Source organism: Oncorhynchus clarkii, chromosome 5 (assembly GCF_045791955.1).
Source record: "Oncorhynchus clarkii lewisi isolate Uvic-CL-2024 chromosome 5, UVic_Ocla_1.0, whole genome shotgun sequence".
Lineage (NCBI taxonomy): Eukaryota > Metazoa > Chordata > Actinopteri > Salmoniformes > Salmonidae > Oncorhynchus > Oncorhynchus clarkii.
The window spans coordinates 45,433,869-45,449,540 of record NC_092151.1 but is presented as its reverse complement, the minus strand read 5'-3'; the positions used below and the strand labels follow the sequence as shown (position 1 = coordinate 45,449,540).

Here is a 15,672-nt window from a genome sequence, read left to right as displayed (position 1 = left end):
AAAATTAAGTTGAAACAACTAGCTTGCGTCCACTGGGTATGCTCATTGACTCATGCTAAAGAGGAGATAAAACACACAAAGCCTACCACATTAATCATTGGATCATCTGGGCAGTGCGGCAGCACTTCTTACAGCCACTTTCAGCTCAAGACAAAATATTAGTGGTTTCCACATAGATTATGACAAGGCACCTCTTATTTTTTTTAAATCAATCAGTGACAATCATTCTCCTCAGTGATCTTCAACAGAACGTTCTCCTCCAAAAAACAAGCCCAACAAAAACCTCTGAAGACACTGGAGGGACAATTCACTTTATCTCTAAACATGCAGTCAAAAACAAAACATACTGCACAAATAGTTATTTTATTGGAACTTGCCAGAACTTAATTTGCAAATATAATACATTTATGAAGTAAAAGATTTGTTTTACTAATAAACTTGCCAGCACCACTTTTGGAAATAGAGCAGATGTTAGTTTAAAGTCAGTTTGCCCTTGAACTTCTGAAGCAGAGTATGCACCATTACTATACTTAATGGAAATAAATGCATTACTCTCTTATATGAGTGCAATATAGGAGAGCAAGTAGATTCCGTTTTGAAGTTAAGATTCATCCGTTCTCTTAGTTCTTTGTCAACACTCAAGACCCATAACAGGAGGGGGGGGTTAGTAGAAGAGAACGATGTGCAACAATTAATTCTGTACTGTTCTGAATTTCCACTTTTGTTGTTGGCCCAGAGGCAATTGTGCTGCCTACACACATGGTTATACCGATATAGATTAGGCCATACCGCACCAAACACCCACCAAAGAAAAGACTGTTGAAGAACGCAACTTAGCCCCTCCTCCTTCTTGTTCTGGAGGGGGCAGAGCATAGGATGGGCACCCACTCGCTCTCCCTCAGTCATCCAGCTCAAGCCCAAATTGGCCATACAGGTCTCGTGTGGTCACTCCTCTCAGGGCTGCTGCAACACACACACACACACGTTTGAAATCATTTCCAACACGATCTGTGCTTGCCTGACTTAATGTAATTTTCAGAAAAGTAGAATAGAGTTGAAATTATTTGAATAACTAAAGTAGAAGAGTTCGAAATGATATTATGGTCAGTCCGTGAGATGTCCTTCATCACTATGGCTATTCTACTGAATGGAAGAAAAACATTTTACTACCACCAAAGCTGATTAGATTGTGGCAGAGTAGTTAGTGAATGTGAAAATCTGTGTGTGTGTGCGTTTGTATACTGTGTACACCTGTGTGTGTGTGTACGCCCGTGTGTGTGTAGGCCTCACCTATCCTGCCTACTAGTGACTGTCCGATGTCTTTGATGTCGTTGTACTCATGTAGCAAGTCGATGTGCTGCTCCAACTCATCAACTCTGATCCCACTGTAGAAATCCACACAAATTGGTTAGTCTCTCAACAGACATGGTTTCATCTTATACCGCCAATGCATTGTTTGTGAACTGATAACAGTATAGAAACCGAAGTGTTAATGTTATTGCAAATATTGGACATCACTATCAGATAACACACACACAACCTAATCAACAAGTAAAAGATTTTCACTCCATTCAGTAGAATAACCACAGTGAAGGACATCTTAAGGAATGACATTTAAACTGCTCTACTATTCAACTCTATTCCCCATTGTACGCACTCTTTCTCCAACAGTGTAATCTCAGAGTCTAACTCTGCCCGTCTCTTCTTCAGTTCCTCTAGCTCTTCTTCAGGCTTGGCAGGGCCAGTACTGGAGGTCTGGACCTGGGGAAAGACAAGGACTATGATGATGCCAAAACATGTTGTGATGTGTGTGTGTGTGATATGCAAAAGCAATTCCACATCAGAAGGCTTACAGGTGATTTGAAGCTGGAATGGACTTTTGTGTGTCCCGAGTATGGGGTCCTAAAGGGGAGGAAAAAGAAAACAAGTAGAATATTTCCTATTCAATGAAATCACTGATCTATAACCTAGATGGAATAGTATCACATGCCACATCTCAGTGTGTATAAGAGTCTGGCCAGGTTATCAGGGATCTAGGCCTAAAGATAAGGTAGGTAAGATTACGTTCAAGATCCTGTCACAAAGTTATATCAAGTTGTGTTCAAGAGGGAATGGTATGATAAATGTGAAATAAACCTAGATTATTCAACCTAGATGTTGAAATGGTGCCACACTATGGAATTTGCTTTGCCACAAACTTCATTGATTCATGAAAATGCAACTAGTACTCTCTGCCAGGTAGTTTGTACCTTGATGGAAGTGCAGTTAGCTTGTGGAAAAGTCCATTGTGTGGCACCATTCAATATATTGGTTTATTACTCTAGGTGTACTTGATCATAGCATCTTTTAAAAAAAAAAGTAATCTGCCTGCCTTGTACGTTGTATAGTTTTCAAACGTGTAACATTCAATAACGCTACACTACCGCCACCTAGCGGCAAAGATGAAGCATCACAACCTTTCAGCGAACAACTGAATAGACGCTAACTACGACACAGTGATAGAAAAGTACATTGAATGTGGAGCAATTACAATAGTGTCACCCCACGCTATAAAAAGGTAGCTATGACCCTGTCCAGTTAACAAGATTTGGGACTTTGTGGAACACTATTTTCGTACCTTTTATGAGCCCCTTTAGCTGTAGAGAAGTCCTTCCCCTTTGGCGTTGACAACGTTACATCCGGGACATTCCCACATATTTCAGGACTCCGTTCTGTAGCCATAGCACCTCGAAGGATATTAGCCAAGATGAAATGACAAACTATGCGAAAACGACGTCTCAAAACTGGCTTCCGTGGGGTGTGTGTCTTCGCCTTTTCCCTGTAGTTTGCCTATGTAGTTATCGACATCATTCTTTCCCGCGCTAAGAAAACGTACGGCGTTTTCATTGGTCCTCAGCATTAAATGGGTCGATGTGTGATGTTACTATTTGACCGCTAAGCGGCGGCATTAACCAAAACTATTTCACCAGGAGACAAGCCCAACTCCAAGTCAGAAGGTCTCAAGGACAATAAAATAAAAATACCCTTGTTGAATTATGCAAAATTCATATTGATATTGAATTACATTTTTGACATATATATATTTTTTAATTTTCGCACTGTATAGGCCTAGCAAGTGTTTTCCCCTCAGCACAAATTCCATGGCACCCATGGTGATACTGTTGAATTATAATGAACTATTTAACTATTTAGCAGTATTATGGCGTGGGGGGTAGAAGCTGTATCATTATTCAATATCTACCCGGACTATCTGCATTGACCCTTTTGCACTAACCAATTTATCCTTGATCTGAAAATGTGGTCGGAGGACTCGTATGTGACGTAAAGACGGAGCCTCTGGATGCACTCAGAGGCTAAATCGAGCTCTGTACCGCATCGTTGTGTGGCTCTCAAATCAAATCAAACCTATTTATATAGCCCTTCTTACGTCAGCTGATATCTCAAAGTGCTGTACAGAAACCCAGACTAAAACCCTAAACAGCAAGCAATGCAGGTGTAGAAGCACGGTGTAGAAGCAATGTGGCAACATGTGGATGGCAACGTATATCTAGCTCCACATTGACATGATTGGTTTGACGGTAGATGAGAGCGGGATGTCCTGTATCAACACAAACTCACTTCCTTGACAACTTCCTTGACAACAGCGTTGCGTTGGTCGACGAAGTGCTAGACGTATGAATGCCTTGAGTTCTGCGCAGGCCGTATCATCATAAATGCTGCACGGGCAATGCAGACGACGTATTGACCATGCAGCGCCTTTAACTATTTGGACTCATCGCATACACTGCTGCTACTGTTTATGATCTACGCTGTTGCCTAGTCACTTTATCCCTACCTATGTACACAACATATCTACCTAAATTTCCTCGTACCCTTGTACATCGACACGATGCTGGTACCCCACGTATACAGCCAAGTTGCCGTTACTCATTGTGTATTTATTCCTCGTGTTTTAACGTTGTTCTATTATCTGGTCTTTTTTTCTCTTTGCAATGTTGGGAAGGGCCGACAAGTAAGCATTTCAATGTTAGTCTACACTAGTTGTTTACGGAGCATGAGACAAATAGCAATTGATTTGATGTTGATCGTAACGTAGAGTCGGTACTCTTGTAGCTATCTCAGGAAAGAGCGGTCACACTTTATTTGGATAGTTCAGATAGTCCATCCAGGAATGTTCTACTGATGGTTATACTGATCAACAAACTATCTGTTGATAAGCCACTGCTTGCTAAGGTTAGGGATATGTTTAGAATGATGGTTAACGGTTAAGCTAAGGGTTAAGTTTAGGGTTAGTAAGTGTTACTAAGTCTGTATAGCATCTACAGATGGACTATCCAAATAAAGCCTCATGAACAAGCTGTCTTTTTACCTCACGGTTCACTAGGAAAATATCAAAGGAGAAAACGAGATGACATTTTCCATACAAAATAAAGGACCAAAAGAAGCATCCCATTCTGCGAGCCCTCTTGCTTTATTTATCAGACGTTACAGAAAGAGGAGTGCGCAGAATGAAACATTCAGAGAGGCACATAGCCTCTTTCTCCTTTTAGAAATCAGGGGATCAAAAACATGTGGTAATGGTCCTGTAGTGACCTCTCAGGGTCTGAAACTGTGATAATTATGCAACAGGTATGTGTGTGTCGGAAGGTGTGTGTGTGCTTATGTCAAGTTTGTGTGTGAGCTTGCCATGCTTGCGTGTGCGTGCAGTACATATGTGTGTCTGTGTGTGTGTGTGTATGTGTGTGTTCTCACTGGCTACTCTCTCTCTGGTGCTGTGGAATATTCTAGCAGTACTGTACACTGAGTGTCCAAACCATTAAGAAGTCCATGACATAGACTGACCAGGTGAAAGCTCTGATCCCTTATTGATGCCACTTTATTATTTACATTTTTTCTTATTTTTATTTAACTAGGCAAGTCAGTTAAGAACAAATTCTTATTTACAATGATGGCCAACACCGTCCAAGCCCGGATGATGCTGGGCCAATTGTGCACCGCTCTGTGGGACTCCCAATCACGGCCGGTTGTGATACAGCCTGGATAAATCCACTTCAATCAGTGTAGACAGGTTAAAGAAGGAAGTTTAAGCCTTGAAACAATTGAGACATGAATTGTGTATGTGTGCCAATCAGAGGGTGAATGGGCAAGATTTAAGAGCCTTTGAGCAGTAGGTGCCAGGCGCACCGGTTTGTGTCAAGAACTGCAACGCTGCTGGGTTTTTCAAGCTCAACAGTTTCCTGTGTGTATTAAGAATGGTCCACCACCCAAGGACATCCAGCCAGCTTGTCTCAACTGTGGGAAGCATTGGAGTTCACATAGGCCAGCATCCCTGTGGAACACTTTTGACACCTTGCCAGAGAAATTGAGTCTGTTCTGAGGGCAAAACTGGTAGGTGCTACTCAGCGTTAGAAAGGTGTTCCTAATGTTTCGTATGCTCAGTGCCTTCAGAAAGTATTCACACCCCTTGAAATGTTTCACATTTTGTTGTGTTACAAAGATAAAATGAATTTCATTCAACATTTTTGTCAACGATGTACACAAAATGTACTCTGTAATATCAATGTACAAAATTCTTTGTAAAAAAAACCCCACATTTGTGAAGAAAAACACTAATATATCTTGATTATATAACTATTCAACCCCCTGAGCCAATGCATGTTAGAACCACCTTTGTCAGTGATTACAGCTGTGAGTCTGAGTAAGTCTCTAAGAGCTTTCCACACCTGAATTGTGCAGTATTTCAAGGCAATTGAACTCAAAACTGTAACTCGGCCACTCAGGAACATTCACTGTCTTCTTGGTAAGCAACTCCAGTGTAAATTTGCCTTGTGTTTCTGGTTATTGTCCTGCTGAAAGGTCAATTCATCTCCCAGTGTCTGGTGGAAAGCAGACAGAACCAGGTTTTCCTCTAGGTTTTTCCCTGTGCTTAGCTCTATTCCGTCATTTTTTTTACCTGAAAAACTGCCCAGTCCTTAACTATACAAGCATACCCCTAACATAATACAGCGACCACTATACTTAAATATACAGAGAGTGTTGTATTGAATTTGCCCCAAACATAACACTTTGTATTCAGGACAAAAAGTGAATTGCTTTGCCACATTTTTTGCATTATTACTTTAGTGCCTTATTGCAAACAGGATGCATGTTTTCGTTTTCTCCTATTAAACTCAGCCATTAAACTCTGTAACGGTTTTAAAGTCACCATTGGCCTCATGGTGAAATCCCTGAGCTGTTTCCTCCCTCCCTAGCAACTGAGTTAGGAAGGACGCCTGTATCTTTGTAGTGACTGTATGTATTGATACACCATCCAAAGTGTAATTAATAAAATTTACCACGCTCAAAGGAATATTTATTGTCTTCTATTTTTTTACCCCTCTACCAATAGGTGCTCTCCTTTGCGAGGCATTGGAAAACCTCCCTGGTCTTTGTGGTTGAATCTGTGTTTGAAATTCACTGCTCGCCCGAGTGTCGTTATTTTGTAGATATTTGTAAGTGTGGGGAACAGGGAAGAGGTAGTCATTCAAAAATCATGTTAAACACTATTATTGCACACAGAGTGAGCCCATGCAACTTATTATGTGACTTGTTAAGCGAACGTTTACTCCTGAACCTATTTAGGCTTGCAAAAACAAAGGGGTTGAATACTTATTGACTCAAAACATTTCTGCTTTTCATGATAATTCAGCTGTAAAAATGTTGAAAAACATCATTCCACTTTGACATTATCGGGTATTGTGGGTATTCCAGTGAGGAACAATCTATTTAATCCTTTTTAAATTCAGGCTATAACACAACAAAGTGTGGGAAAAGGTCAAGGGGTATGAATACTTCCTGAAAGGCCAGTGTGTCTATGTACAGTGTGCCGATGACTCAACACTAGACACGTCAGCTACTGCAGCGAGTGAAATCACTGCAACACTTAACAAAGAGCTGCAGTTAGTTTCAGAATGGGTGGCAAGGAATAAGTTAGTCCTAAATATTTGAAAAACTAAAAACATTGTATTTGGGACAAAATCATTAATTAAATCCTAAGCCTCAACTAAATCGTGCAATAATTATTGTGGAAATTGAGAAAGTTTAGGTGACTAAACTGCTTGGAGTAACTCTGGATTGTAAAACGGTCACAGTCAACACATGTTGATACAACAGTAGCTAAGATGGGGAGAAGTCTGTCCATAACAAAGTGCTGCTCTGCCTTCTTAACAACGTTATCAACAAGCAGGTCCTACATGCATTGAAGTTTTGTTGCACCTGGACTGCTGTTCAGCCGTGTGGTCAGGTGCCACAAAGAGGAACCTCGGAAAATTACAATTAGCTCAGAACAGGGCAGCATGTCTGGCCCTTAAATGTACACAGAGAGCCAACATCAATGATTTGCATGTACATCTCTTATGGCTCAAAGTGGAGGAGAGATTGACTTCATCACTACTTGTTTTTGTAAGAAGTGTTGACATGCTGAATGCACCGAGCTGTCTGTTTAAACTACTAGCACACATCTCAGACACCCATACATACCCCACAAGACATGCCACCAGAGGTCCCTTCACAATCCCCAAGTCAAGAATAGACTAAGGTAGGCACACAGCACTACATAGAGCCATGATTTCATGGAACTCTATTCCACATCAGGTGTCTGATGCAAGTAGTAGAATCAGATTTTAAAAAACAGATAAAAATATACCTTATGGAACAGCGGGTACTGTGAAGAGACACACACACACACACAGTAACAGACACGCATATGCACACACATGCTAGCACATGCACTGTACATACACGTACATTGTAATATTGTTGTATGGTGGTATTATACATTTGGTACTGTAGATACAGTGGGGCAAAAAAGTATTTAGTCAGACACCAATTGTGCAAGTTCTCCCACTTAAAAAGATGAGGCCTGTAATTTATCATAGGTACACTTCAACTATGACAGACAAAAATGAGAAAAAAAATCCATAAAATCACATTGTTTATTTGCAAATGATGGTGGAAAATAAGTATTTGGTCACCTACAAACAAGCAAGATTTCTGTCTCTCACAGACCTGTAAGAGGCTCCTCTGTCCTCCACTCATTACCTGTATTAATGGCACCTGTTTGAACTTGTTATAAGTATAAAAGACACCTGTCCACAACCTCAAACAGTCACACTCCAAACTCCACTATGGCCAAGACCAAAGAGCTGTCAAAGGACACCAGAAACAAAATTGTAGACCTGCACCAGGCTGGGAAGACTGAATCTGCAATAGGTAAGCAGCTTGGTTTGAAGAAATCAACTGTGGGAGCAATTATTAGGAAATGGAAGACATACAAGACCACTGATAATCTCCCTCGATCTTTGGCTCCACGCAAGATCTCACCCCGTGGGGTCAAAAGGATCACAAGAACGATGAGCAAAAATCCCAGAACCACACGGGGGGACCTAGTGAATGACCTGCAGAGAGCTTGGACCAAAGTAACAAAGCCGACCATCAGTAACACACTACGCCGCCAGGGACTCAAATCCTGCAGTGCCAGGCGTGTCCCCCTGTTTAAGCCAGTACATGTCCAGGCCCATCTGAAGTTTGCTAGAGAGCATTTGGATGATCCAGAAGAAGATTGGGAGAATGTCATATGGTCAGATGAAACCAAAATATAACTTTTTGGTAAAAACTCAACTTGTCGTGTTTGGAGGACAAAGAATGCTGAGTTGCATCCAAAGAACACCATACCTACTGTGAAGCATGGGGGTGGAAACATCATGCTTTGGGGCTGTTTTTCTGCAAAGGGACCAGGACGACTGATCCGTGTAAAGGAAAGAATGAATGGGGCCATGTATCTTGAGATTTTGAGTGAAAACCTCCTTCCATCAGCAAGGGCATTGAAGATGAAACGTGGCTGGGTCTTTCAGCATGACAATGATCCCAAACACACCGCCCGGTCAACGAAGGAGGGGCTTCGTAAGAAGCATTTCAAGGTCCTGGAGTGGCCTAGCCAGTCTCCAGATCTCAACCCCATAGAAAATCTTTGGAGGGAGTTGAAAGTCCGTGTTGCCCAGCAACAGCCCCAAAACATCACTGCTCTAGAGGAGATCTGCATGGAGGAATGGACCAAAACACCAGGAACAGTGTGGGAGAACTTGCTATGACAGACGGATGGGTAAAACTAACCTGTCTCACGACGGTCTAAACCCAACTCACGTTCCCTATTAGTGGGTGAACCATCCAACGCTTGGTGAATTCTGCTTCACAATAATAGGAAGATCCAATCTAAATACTTTTTTGCCCCACTGGATGTAGTGGTGTAATAATGTTATCTGATGTGTGCCTTAATGTGTTTGGACCCCAGGAAAATGGGAATCCTTAATATATACAAATACAAATACACTAGGATCCCTTCATGGTTTCCCTGCCTTCTAAATGCTGCTACCACTGGGTGTATCTACCACTCTACATGTTCTGAGTGGTTCTGTATACCTGTTTAGCCTGAGGTGGAAATAGACAGAAGAAAGAAGTTGAGCAATCAATATGCCTTTATAAACCCACATACCTCCCCCCAGCTAAGCCACAGAACAGGAGGATGAAGTTTGTTGGCTTTGTAAAGAAAGGTCACGTCACATCAGAACTCTGTTTGGGTGTTTTAACGCTTCTGGCATCTGGTATCTATTTTGTAACAGATAGACTTGAAAGGTGATAGAAGAAGCATCTTACAGTTGAGATGGAGTTTATATTCTTTCAGGTACATTGGATTTTTTGACAGAAATATATTCAGTACCAGTCAAAAGTTTGGACACACGTTCAAAGGTTTTTCTTTATTTTTTAAACTATTTTCTGCATTGTAGAACAATAGCGATGGCATAAAAACTATGAAATAACACATATGCAATCATGTAGTAACCAAAAAAGTATTAAACAAATCAAAATAGATTTGAGATTCTTCAAAGTAGCCACCCATTCCCTTGATGGCAGTTTTGCACACTTTTAGCATTCTCTCAACCAGCTTCACCTAGAATGCTTTTCCAACAGTCTTGAAGGAATTCCCACATATGCTGAGCATATGTTGGCTGCTTTTCCTTCACTCTGCGGTCCAACTCATTCCAAACCATCTCAATTGGGCTGAGGTCAGGTGATTGTGGAGGCTAGGTCATCTGATGCAGCACTCCATCACTCTCCTTCTTGGTCAAATAGCCCTTACACAACCTGGAGGTGTGTTGGGTCATTGTCCTGTTGAAAAACAAATCATTTCCACACTAAGCACAAACCAGATGGGATGGCGTATCGTTGCAGAATGCTGTGGTAGCCATGCTGATTAAGTGTGCCTTGAATTCTAAATAAATCACAGACAGTGTCACCAGCAAAGTACCCCCACACCATTACACCTCCTCCTCCATGCTTCACTGTGGGAACCACACACGTGGAGATCATCCGTTCACCTTCCACAAATTAGCTTTTAAGAAGGCACACCTTTTAATTGAAATGCATTCCAGGTGACTACATCATTAAGCTGCTTGAGAGAAGGCCAAGAGTGTGCAAAGCTGTCATTATGTTTAACACTTTTTTGGTTACTACATGATTCCATATGTAATATTTAATAGTTTTGATGTATTCCCTATTATTCTACAATGTAGAAAAAGGTACAAATAAAGAAAAACCCTGGAATGAGTAGGTGTATCCAAACTTTTGACTGGGTCTGTATATACAGTATCTACCATTTTTATTAAAATAACAAAGAAATACCAGAGCCAGAATTAAGATCAATGGACCAAACACTGACTAGCACGCGCACACGTACACACACACACACACACACGCACACACACACACGTACACACACACACACACACACGTACACACACACACACACACACACACACGTACACACACACACACACACACACACACACACACACACAGCAACTAAGGGTCAGAGCGCAATGTACTGAGGTGGAGAGGTGGTCCAAAATAGTGGAGGGTTGTCAAACATTTTGTTTTTGCTTTGGGGAGGGTTGTGTGTTTTTTTGGGGGGCACAGTTCCGAGGACAGACGATTTTTACGCACTATGCGCTTCAGCACTCGGTGGTCCCGTTCTGTGAGCTTGTGTGGCCTACCACTTCGCGGCTGAGCCTTTGTTGCTCCTATACGTTTCCACTTCACAATAACAGCACTTGCAGTTGACCGGGGCAGCTCTAGCAGGACAGAAACTTTACGAACTGACTTGTTGGAAAGGTGGCATCCTATGATGCTGACACTGAAAGTTACTGAGCTCTTCAGTACAGGCCATTCTACTGACAGTGTTTGTCTATGGAGGCTGCATGGCGGTGTTCTCGATTTTATACACCTGTCAGCAACGGGTGTAGCTGAAATAGCCGAAATCACTAATTTGAAGGGGTGTCCACATACTTTTGGCCGTATAGTGTATTTCTGTTCGTCGAGATTGACATAGGGAAACCTTGATTCTAAAGTATCGAATTCTGTATTCTTTTTTTATTGTTTGTGTGTGTTGCATTGGCACAGAAACCTGTTGGTGGAAAATTGGTTGCATATATTGTATATAATTATAAATATGGCATCAAAATGTAGATAATCTGACTTCCCCCGAGCTGATCATTGTCTGCAGCTGTCTCTGATCGTAGTGTAATGAAACAGGCAGGGAGAGTGAGCTTGTCTGTGGTTTCGGGGAATCCTCAACCTTCGGGCCAGTAGCCCTGTGTGGCATCCACTGTGCCACAAGAGCATGTTGAAGTGGAAAAGTCGACATCCACGTTTATAAACACAGGGTCGATACAGTTATTGTTATTTGTGGTTTTGGAAACATTATTTTGAGTTAATTCTATGAGGTTGTTTAATTTATTTTAGAGTACAAGGGGAGGGTAGTGTGAAAATATGTTTTACTTTGGGGAGGGAGGGTTCAAGATAGAGGACAGACGGAGGAGTGGATAGAAGGTTAAGAGGAGAGAGACACAGAGGATGGAAGAGAGGAGAGGGGAGGAAAGGAGGAGGAGGCGGCGGCGGTGGCTTTCATCATGTTTATAATTCATGATGCCCCCCCCCTGCACTGCATCTTAACAACACTTCACTGGTATTACTGCCAGACATTATAAATCACATGGCAGACACCCCCCTGCTCTCCACTGGGACGGAGAGAGAGAGGGGGCGTAGGAGCGACCCTGACATTGAGGGGGGACACATTCCGCTACGGGGGTTCGGGGGCATGCCGGTTTAAATTCTAGTGACTTTTGAGGAAAGGATATAGACAAATCTTAACTTACAAATGGGAAATTTTACAAGGCTAATGGGGGCCTTGCAGAGGGGCACTTACTCTGGTACAGTCCAATCAGTCTTAGGGCCATGGCCATTCATACTGTACTGAATACCACTGTGACTGTTAATGTGGATATATTCAATTAAACCACCATTTTGTACACTATCTTCTTACCTGTTGGTTTGTAGCCTCTCTCTCTCTCTCTCTGCCTGTGTCTGTTTGTTGGTATCATCATGGCTGCTTCACTCCTAAATGATGTTAACACATGCAATACACCCTCTAGACTTAAGATGCTATCATTTCATCAGAGACCATATATGAGAATTCAGATTGATTCACAATGTGACATATCACCAGTCTATGAACTCTATTGGCTTGGAGAGGCACTTCTGACTTACCTGTTGGTTTGTGGCTTCTCTCTCTCTCTGCTTGTCTGTCTGTTCATGGCTGTCACTCTCCTGCTATGATCATGATAGCACCAAACAAAGTTTTAAAACATGGAACACACATTCACGACCCATGATCACTGTGATTAAGTTAATGACATCTAAGTTGAAAGTTCTCAAATTTGCCAGCTAGTTTGCCAGGGGTGGTGTGCAGGCAGTTGAGAACCTTACTTACCTGCCCTTCCTTTGAAAAAATATATTGTTTTTCTGTTCTTGACTGGTGGTACAATCCATAGCCAACTTGCTGACCCTATGACGAAAACTAAGACGGTGATTGTGGAAACAATTCTGTAGCTTGCAAGTATTATTGGCTTCAAAAAATTCCCCTTCAGTTTTTCACACAGCCAGAACTACCCAGCATTAGCTAGTTAGATACATAGCCAGGTCCTTCAAGATTGACGTTGAAATTGGACGTCTATCCATATCCTGAGGACATCAGGAAATACCTTCAATACCAGCCACTAGGGGCAATAGTGAGCACTTAAAATAAATTAAGTTAGGATTTTCATAGGGTGCTGTGGAAACGGGTGGTGGGTAGGGGTAATCTCATGACTCTGGATCAGAAGGTTGTGTGTTTGATCACAGTCGTGGACTCTAGTTTTTTATTCGAAGCCTATCCCAAATCTTAACCCGTACCTTAACCCTTAACTTAAAAATTTGACATTTGGAGAAATGGAATGACACAGAGCATCAATTACTTCAGTGAGTAATGATGGTGGTGCTGCACAGTGCTTTTTCTCACACTCACTGCCACACTGCTTGTAACAACCAAGAGTGAGAACGAAGCCGTCAGTGGGGGGAGGGGGAAGTGACTTATGTTTCAGCAGTGGAGGCCTTTTCATAATAAAAGTACCTCATCAAATCTGGTGACTTGTATTTCAGGGCAGCCTTAAAGTTAAGGTAGCAAAAATGTAACCACATGTTTTGGAAATACATAACAAATGTTATATGAAGTTATCTTAGCCAGCAAGCTAGCCAGCCAGCTAATGTTAGCTATTTTAGCCTGCTAGCTAGCATAGCCAGCTAACTAATCTGGCTAACTAACCACCACAGCCCAACATTGTTAACAACTAAAGTTAGCTGGGTTAGGTTAGGTTACAACTCTTTATAGTCCTCCTGGGTCTCCGTGACAAATAACATATATGTAAAATTCTACAAGAGTACATTGTACTCTCATGCAACAGACAGCAAGATTTTACTACTTGTTTATAGATAAAAACGAATGTAGCAAGCCAGCAGCATAATAACTGCTGGTTTGCTTCTGAGGCTAAGCAGGGTTGGTCCTGGTCTGTCCCTGGATGGGAGACCAGATGCTGGTGGAAGTGGTATTTGAGGGCCAGTCGTAGGCACCCTTTCCAGTTGGTCCAAATGTTTTTTCCCCCCAATGCCCCAGGGCAGTGATTGGGGACATTGCCCTGTGTACGGTGCTGTCTTTCAGATGGGATGTTAAACAGGTGTCCTGACTCTCTGTGGTCACCGAAGGTCCCATAACATTTACTGTAAGAGTAGGGGTGTTAACCCTCACGTCCTGGCAAAATTCCCAATCTGGCCCTCATACCGTCCTGGTCACCTAATCATCCCCAGCTTACAATTGGCTCATTCAGCTCCTCTCCCCTGTAACTATTCCCCAGGTTGTTGCTCTAAATGAGAATGTGTTCTCAGTCAATTTACCTGGTAAAATACGGGTTAAATAAAAAAACATAGGACACTAGGTGCTTCCCACAAATGATGAAGTGCAGTATTCATCTGTGATGTGGGAGAAATAAACTGGAGGGAGGGTTTGCCTGGCCAACATTTCACACAGACACTAATAATGGAATGCAGTTTTCAGGTTTTATCACCAAGGCATCGTAAATCCACTGTCAGCGTTAAGCCTCAGAGACTCCTCTCAGAAGAACAGACAGAGTGTGAAAGTTCTAATAGAAAAATAATGTGAATAACATGATGTTGAAATTTCCACCACAGTTCTCAGTACCTCGCACAGACAGGAATGAAGCGAAGCGTGGTGGTTTATGCGTCATGATTAACCTCCCATGGTGTGATTGTGAAAACGTACAGAAACTCAAGTCCTTTTGTTCACCCGACCTAGAATACCTCACAATCCAATGCAGACCTTATTACTTCCCAACATAATTATCTTTGGTTATAGTCAGAGTTGTCTATATTCCCCCTCAAGCAGATACCACAACTGCCTTCAAGGAACTACACTGGACTTTATGCAAACTGGAAACCATATATCCTGAAGCTGCATTTATAGTAGCTGGGGATTTTAACAAAGCAAATTTGACGAAAACACTACCGAAGTTCTATCAACACATTGCCTGTAGTACTCGTGCTGGGAAAACACTCGACCACTGCTATTCTCTCTTCCGGGATGCCTACAAGGTTCTCCCCCACCTACATTCTGCAAATCAGATCACAACTCTATTTTGCTCCTCCCTTCTTATAGGCAGAAACTCAAACATGAAGTACCCGTGCTAAGGTTTATTCAACGCTGGCCTGACCAATCAGAATCCATGCTTCGAGATTGTTTTAATCAGCCGGACTGGGATATGTTCCGGGTAGCCTCGGAGAATAACATTGATGTATACACGGACACAGTGACTGAGTTCACCACAAAGTGTATAGGGGATGTTGTTCCCACTGTGACTATTAAAACCTACCAAACCAGAAACTGTGGATAGATGGCAGCATTGGCGCTAAATTGAAAGCGCGAGCCACCACATTTAACCATAGCAGGGTCAATGGGAATATGGCCGAATACCAACAGTGTAATTATTCCCTCCGTAAGGAAATCAAACAAGCAAAACATCAGTACAGAGACAAAGTGGAGTCACAATTCAATGGCTCAGACACGAGACGTATGTGGCAGGGTCTACAGACAATCATGGATTACAAAGGGAAAACCAGCCACGTCGCGGACACCAATGTCTTGCTCCCGGAAAAGCTAAACACCTTCGTCGCCCGCTATGAGGATAACACAGT

At 42.1% G+C, this 15,672-nt stretch overlaps 1 protein-coding gene across 2 annotated transcripts; it reads right to left on the bottom strand.

Moving 5' to 3' along the window:
* Positions 1 to 344: 344 nt before the first annotated feature.
* Positions 345 to 2,874, bottom strand: LOC139410062 (SWI5 homologous recombination repair protein). Of its 2 annotated transcripts, none has more exons than XM_071155498.1 (5): positions 2,618 to 2,874; positions 1,854 to 1,902; positions 1,658 to 1,761; positions 1,291 to 1,385; positions 345 to 963 (listed from the first exon to the last, which is right to left on the bottom strand). In XM_071155498.1, the coding sequence occupies exons 1-5, from the start codon at positions 2,719 to 2,721 to the stop codon at positions 899 to 901; spliced, it is 417 nt and encodes a 138-aa protein (XP_071011599.1). In that variant the 5' UTR covers positions 2,722 to 2,874; the 3' UTR covers positions 345 to 898. The 2 variants fall into 2 exon arrangements, with proteins under 2 accessions (XP_071011599.1, XP_071011600.1); XM_071155499.1 differs by having other exon boundaries at positions 783 to 960; positions 2,618 to 2,839.
* Between the last annotated feature and the right edge of the window lie 12,798 nt (positions 2,875 to 15,672).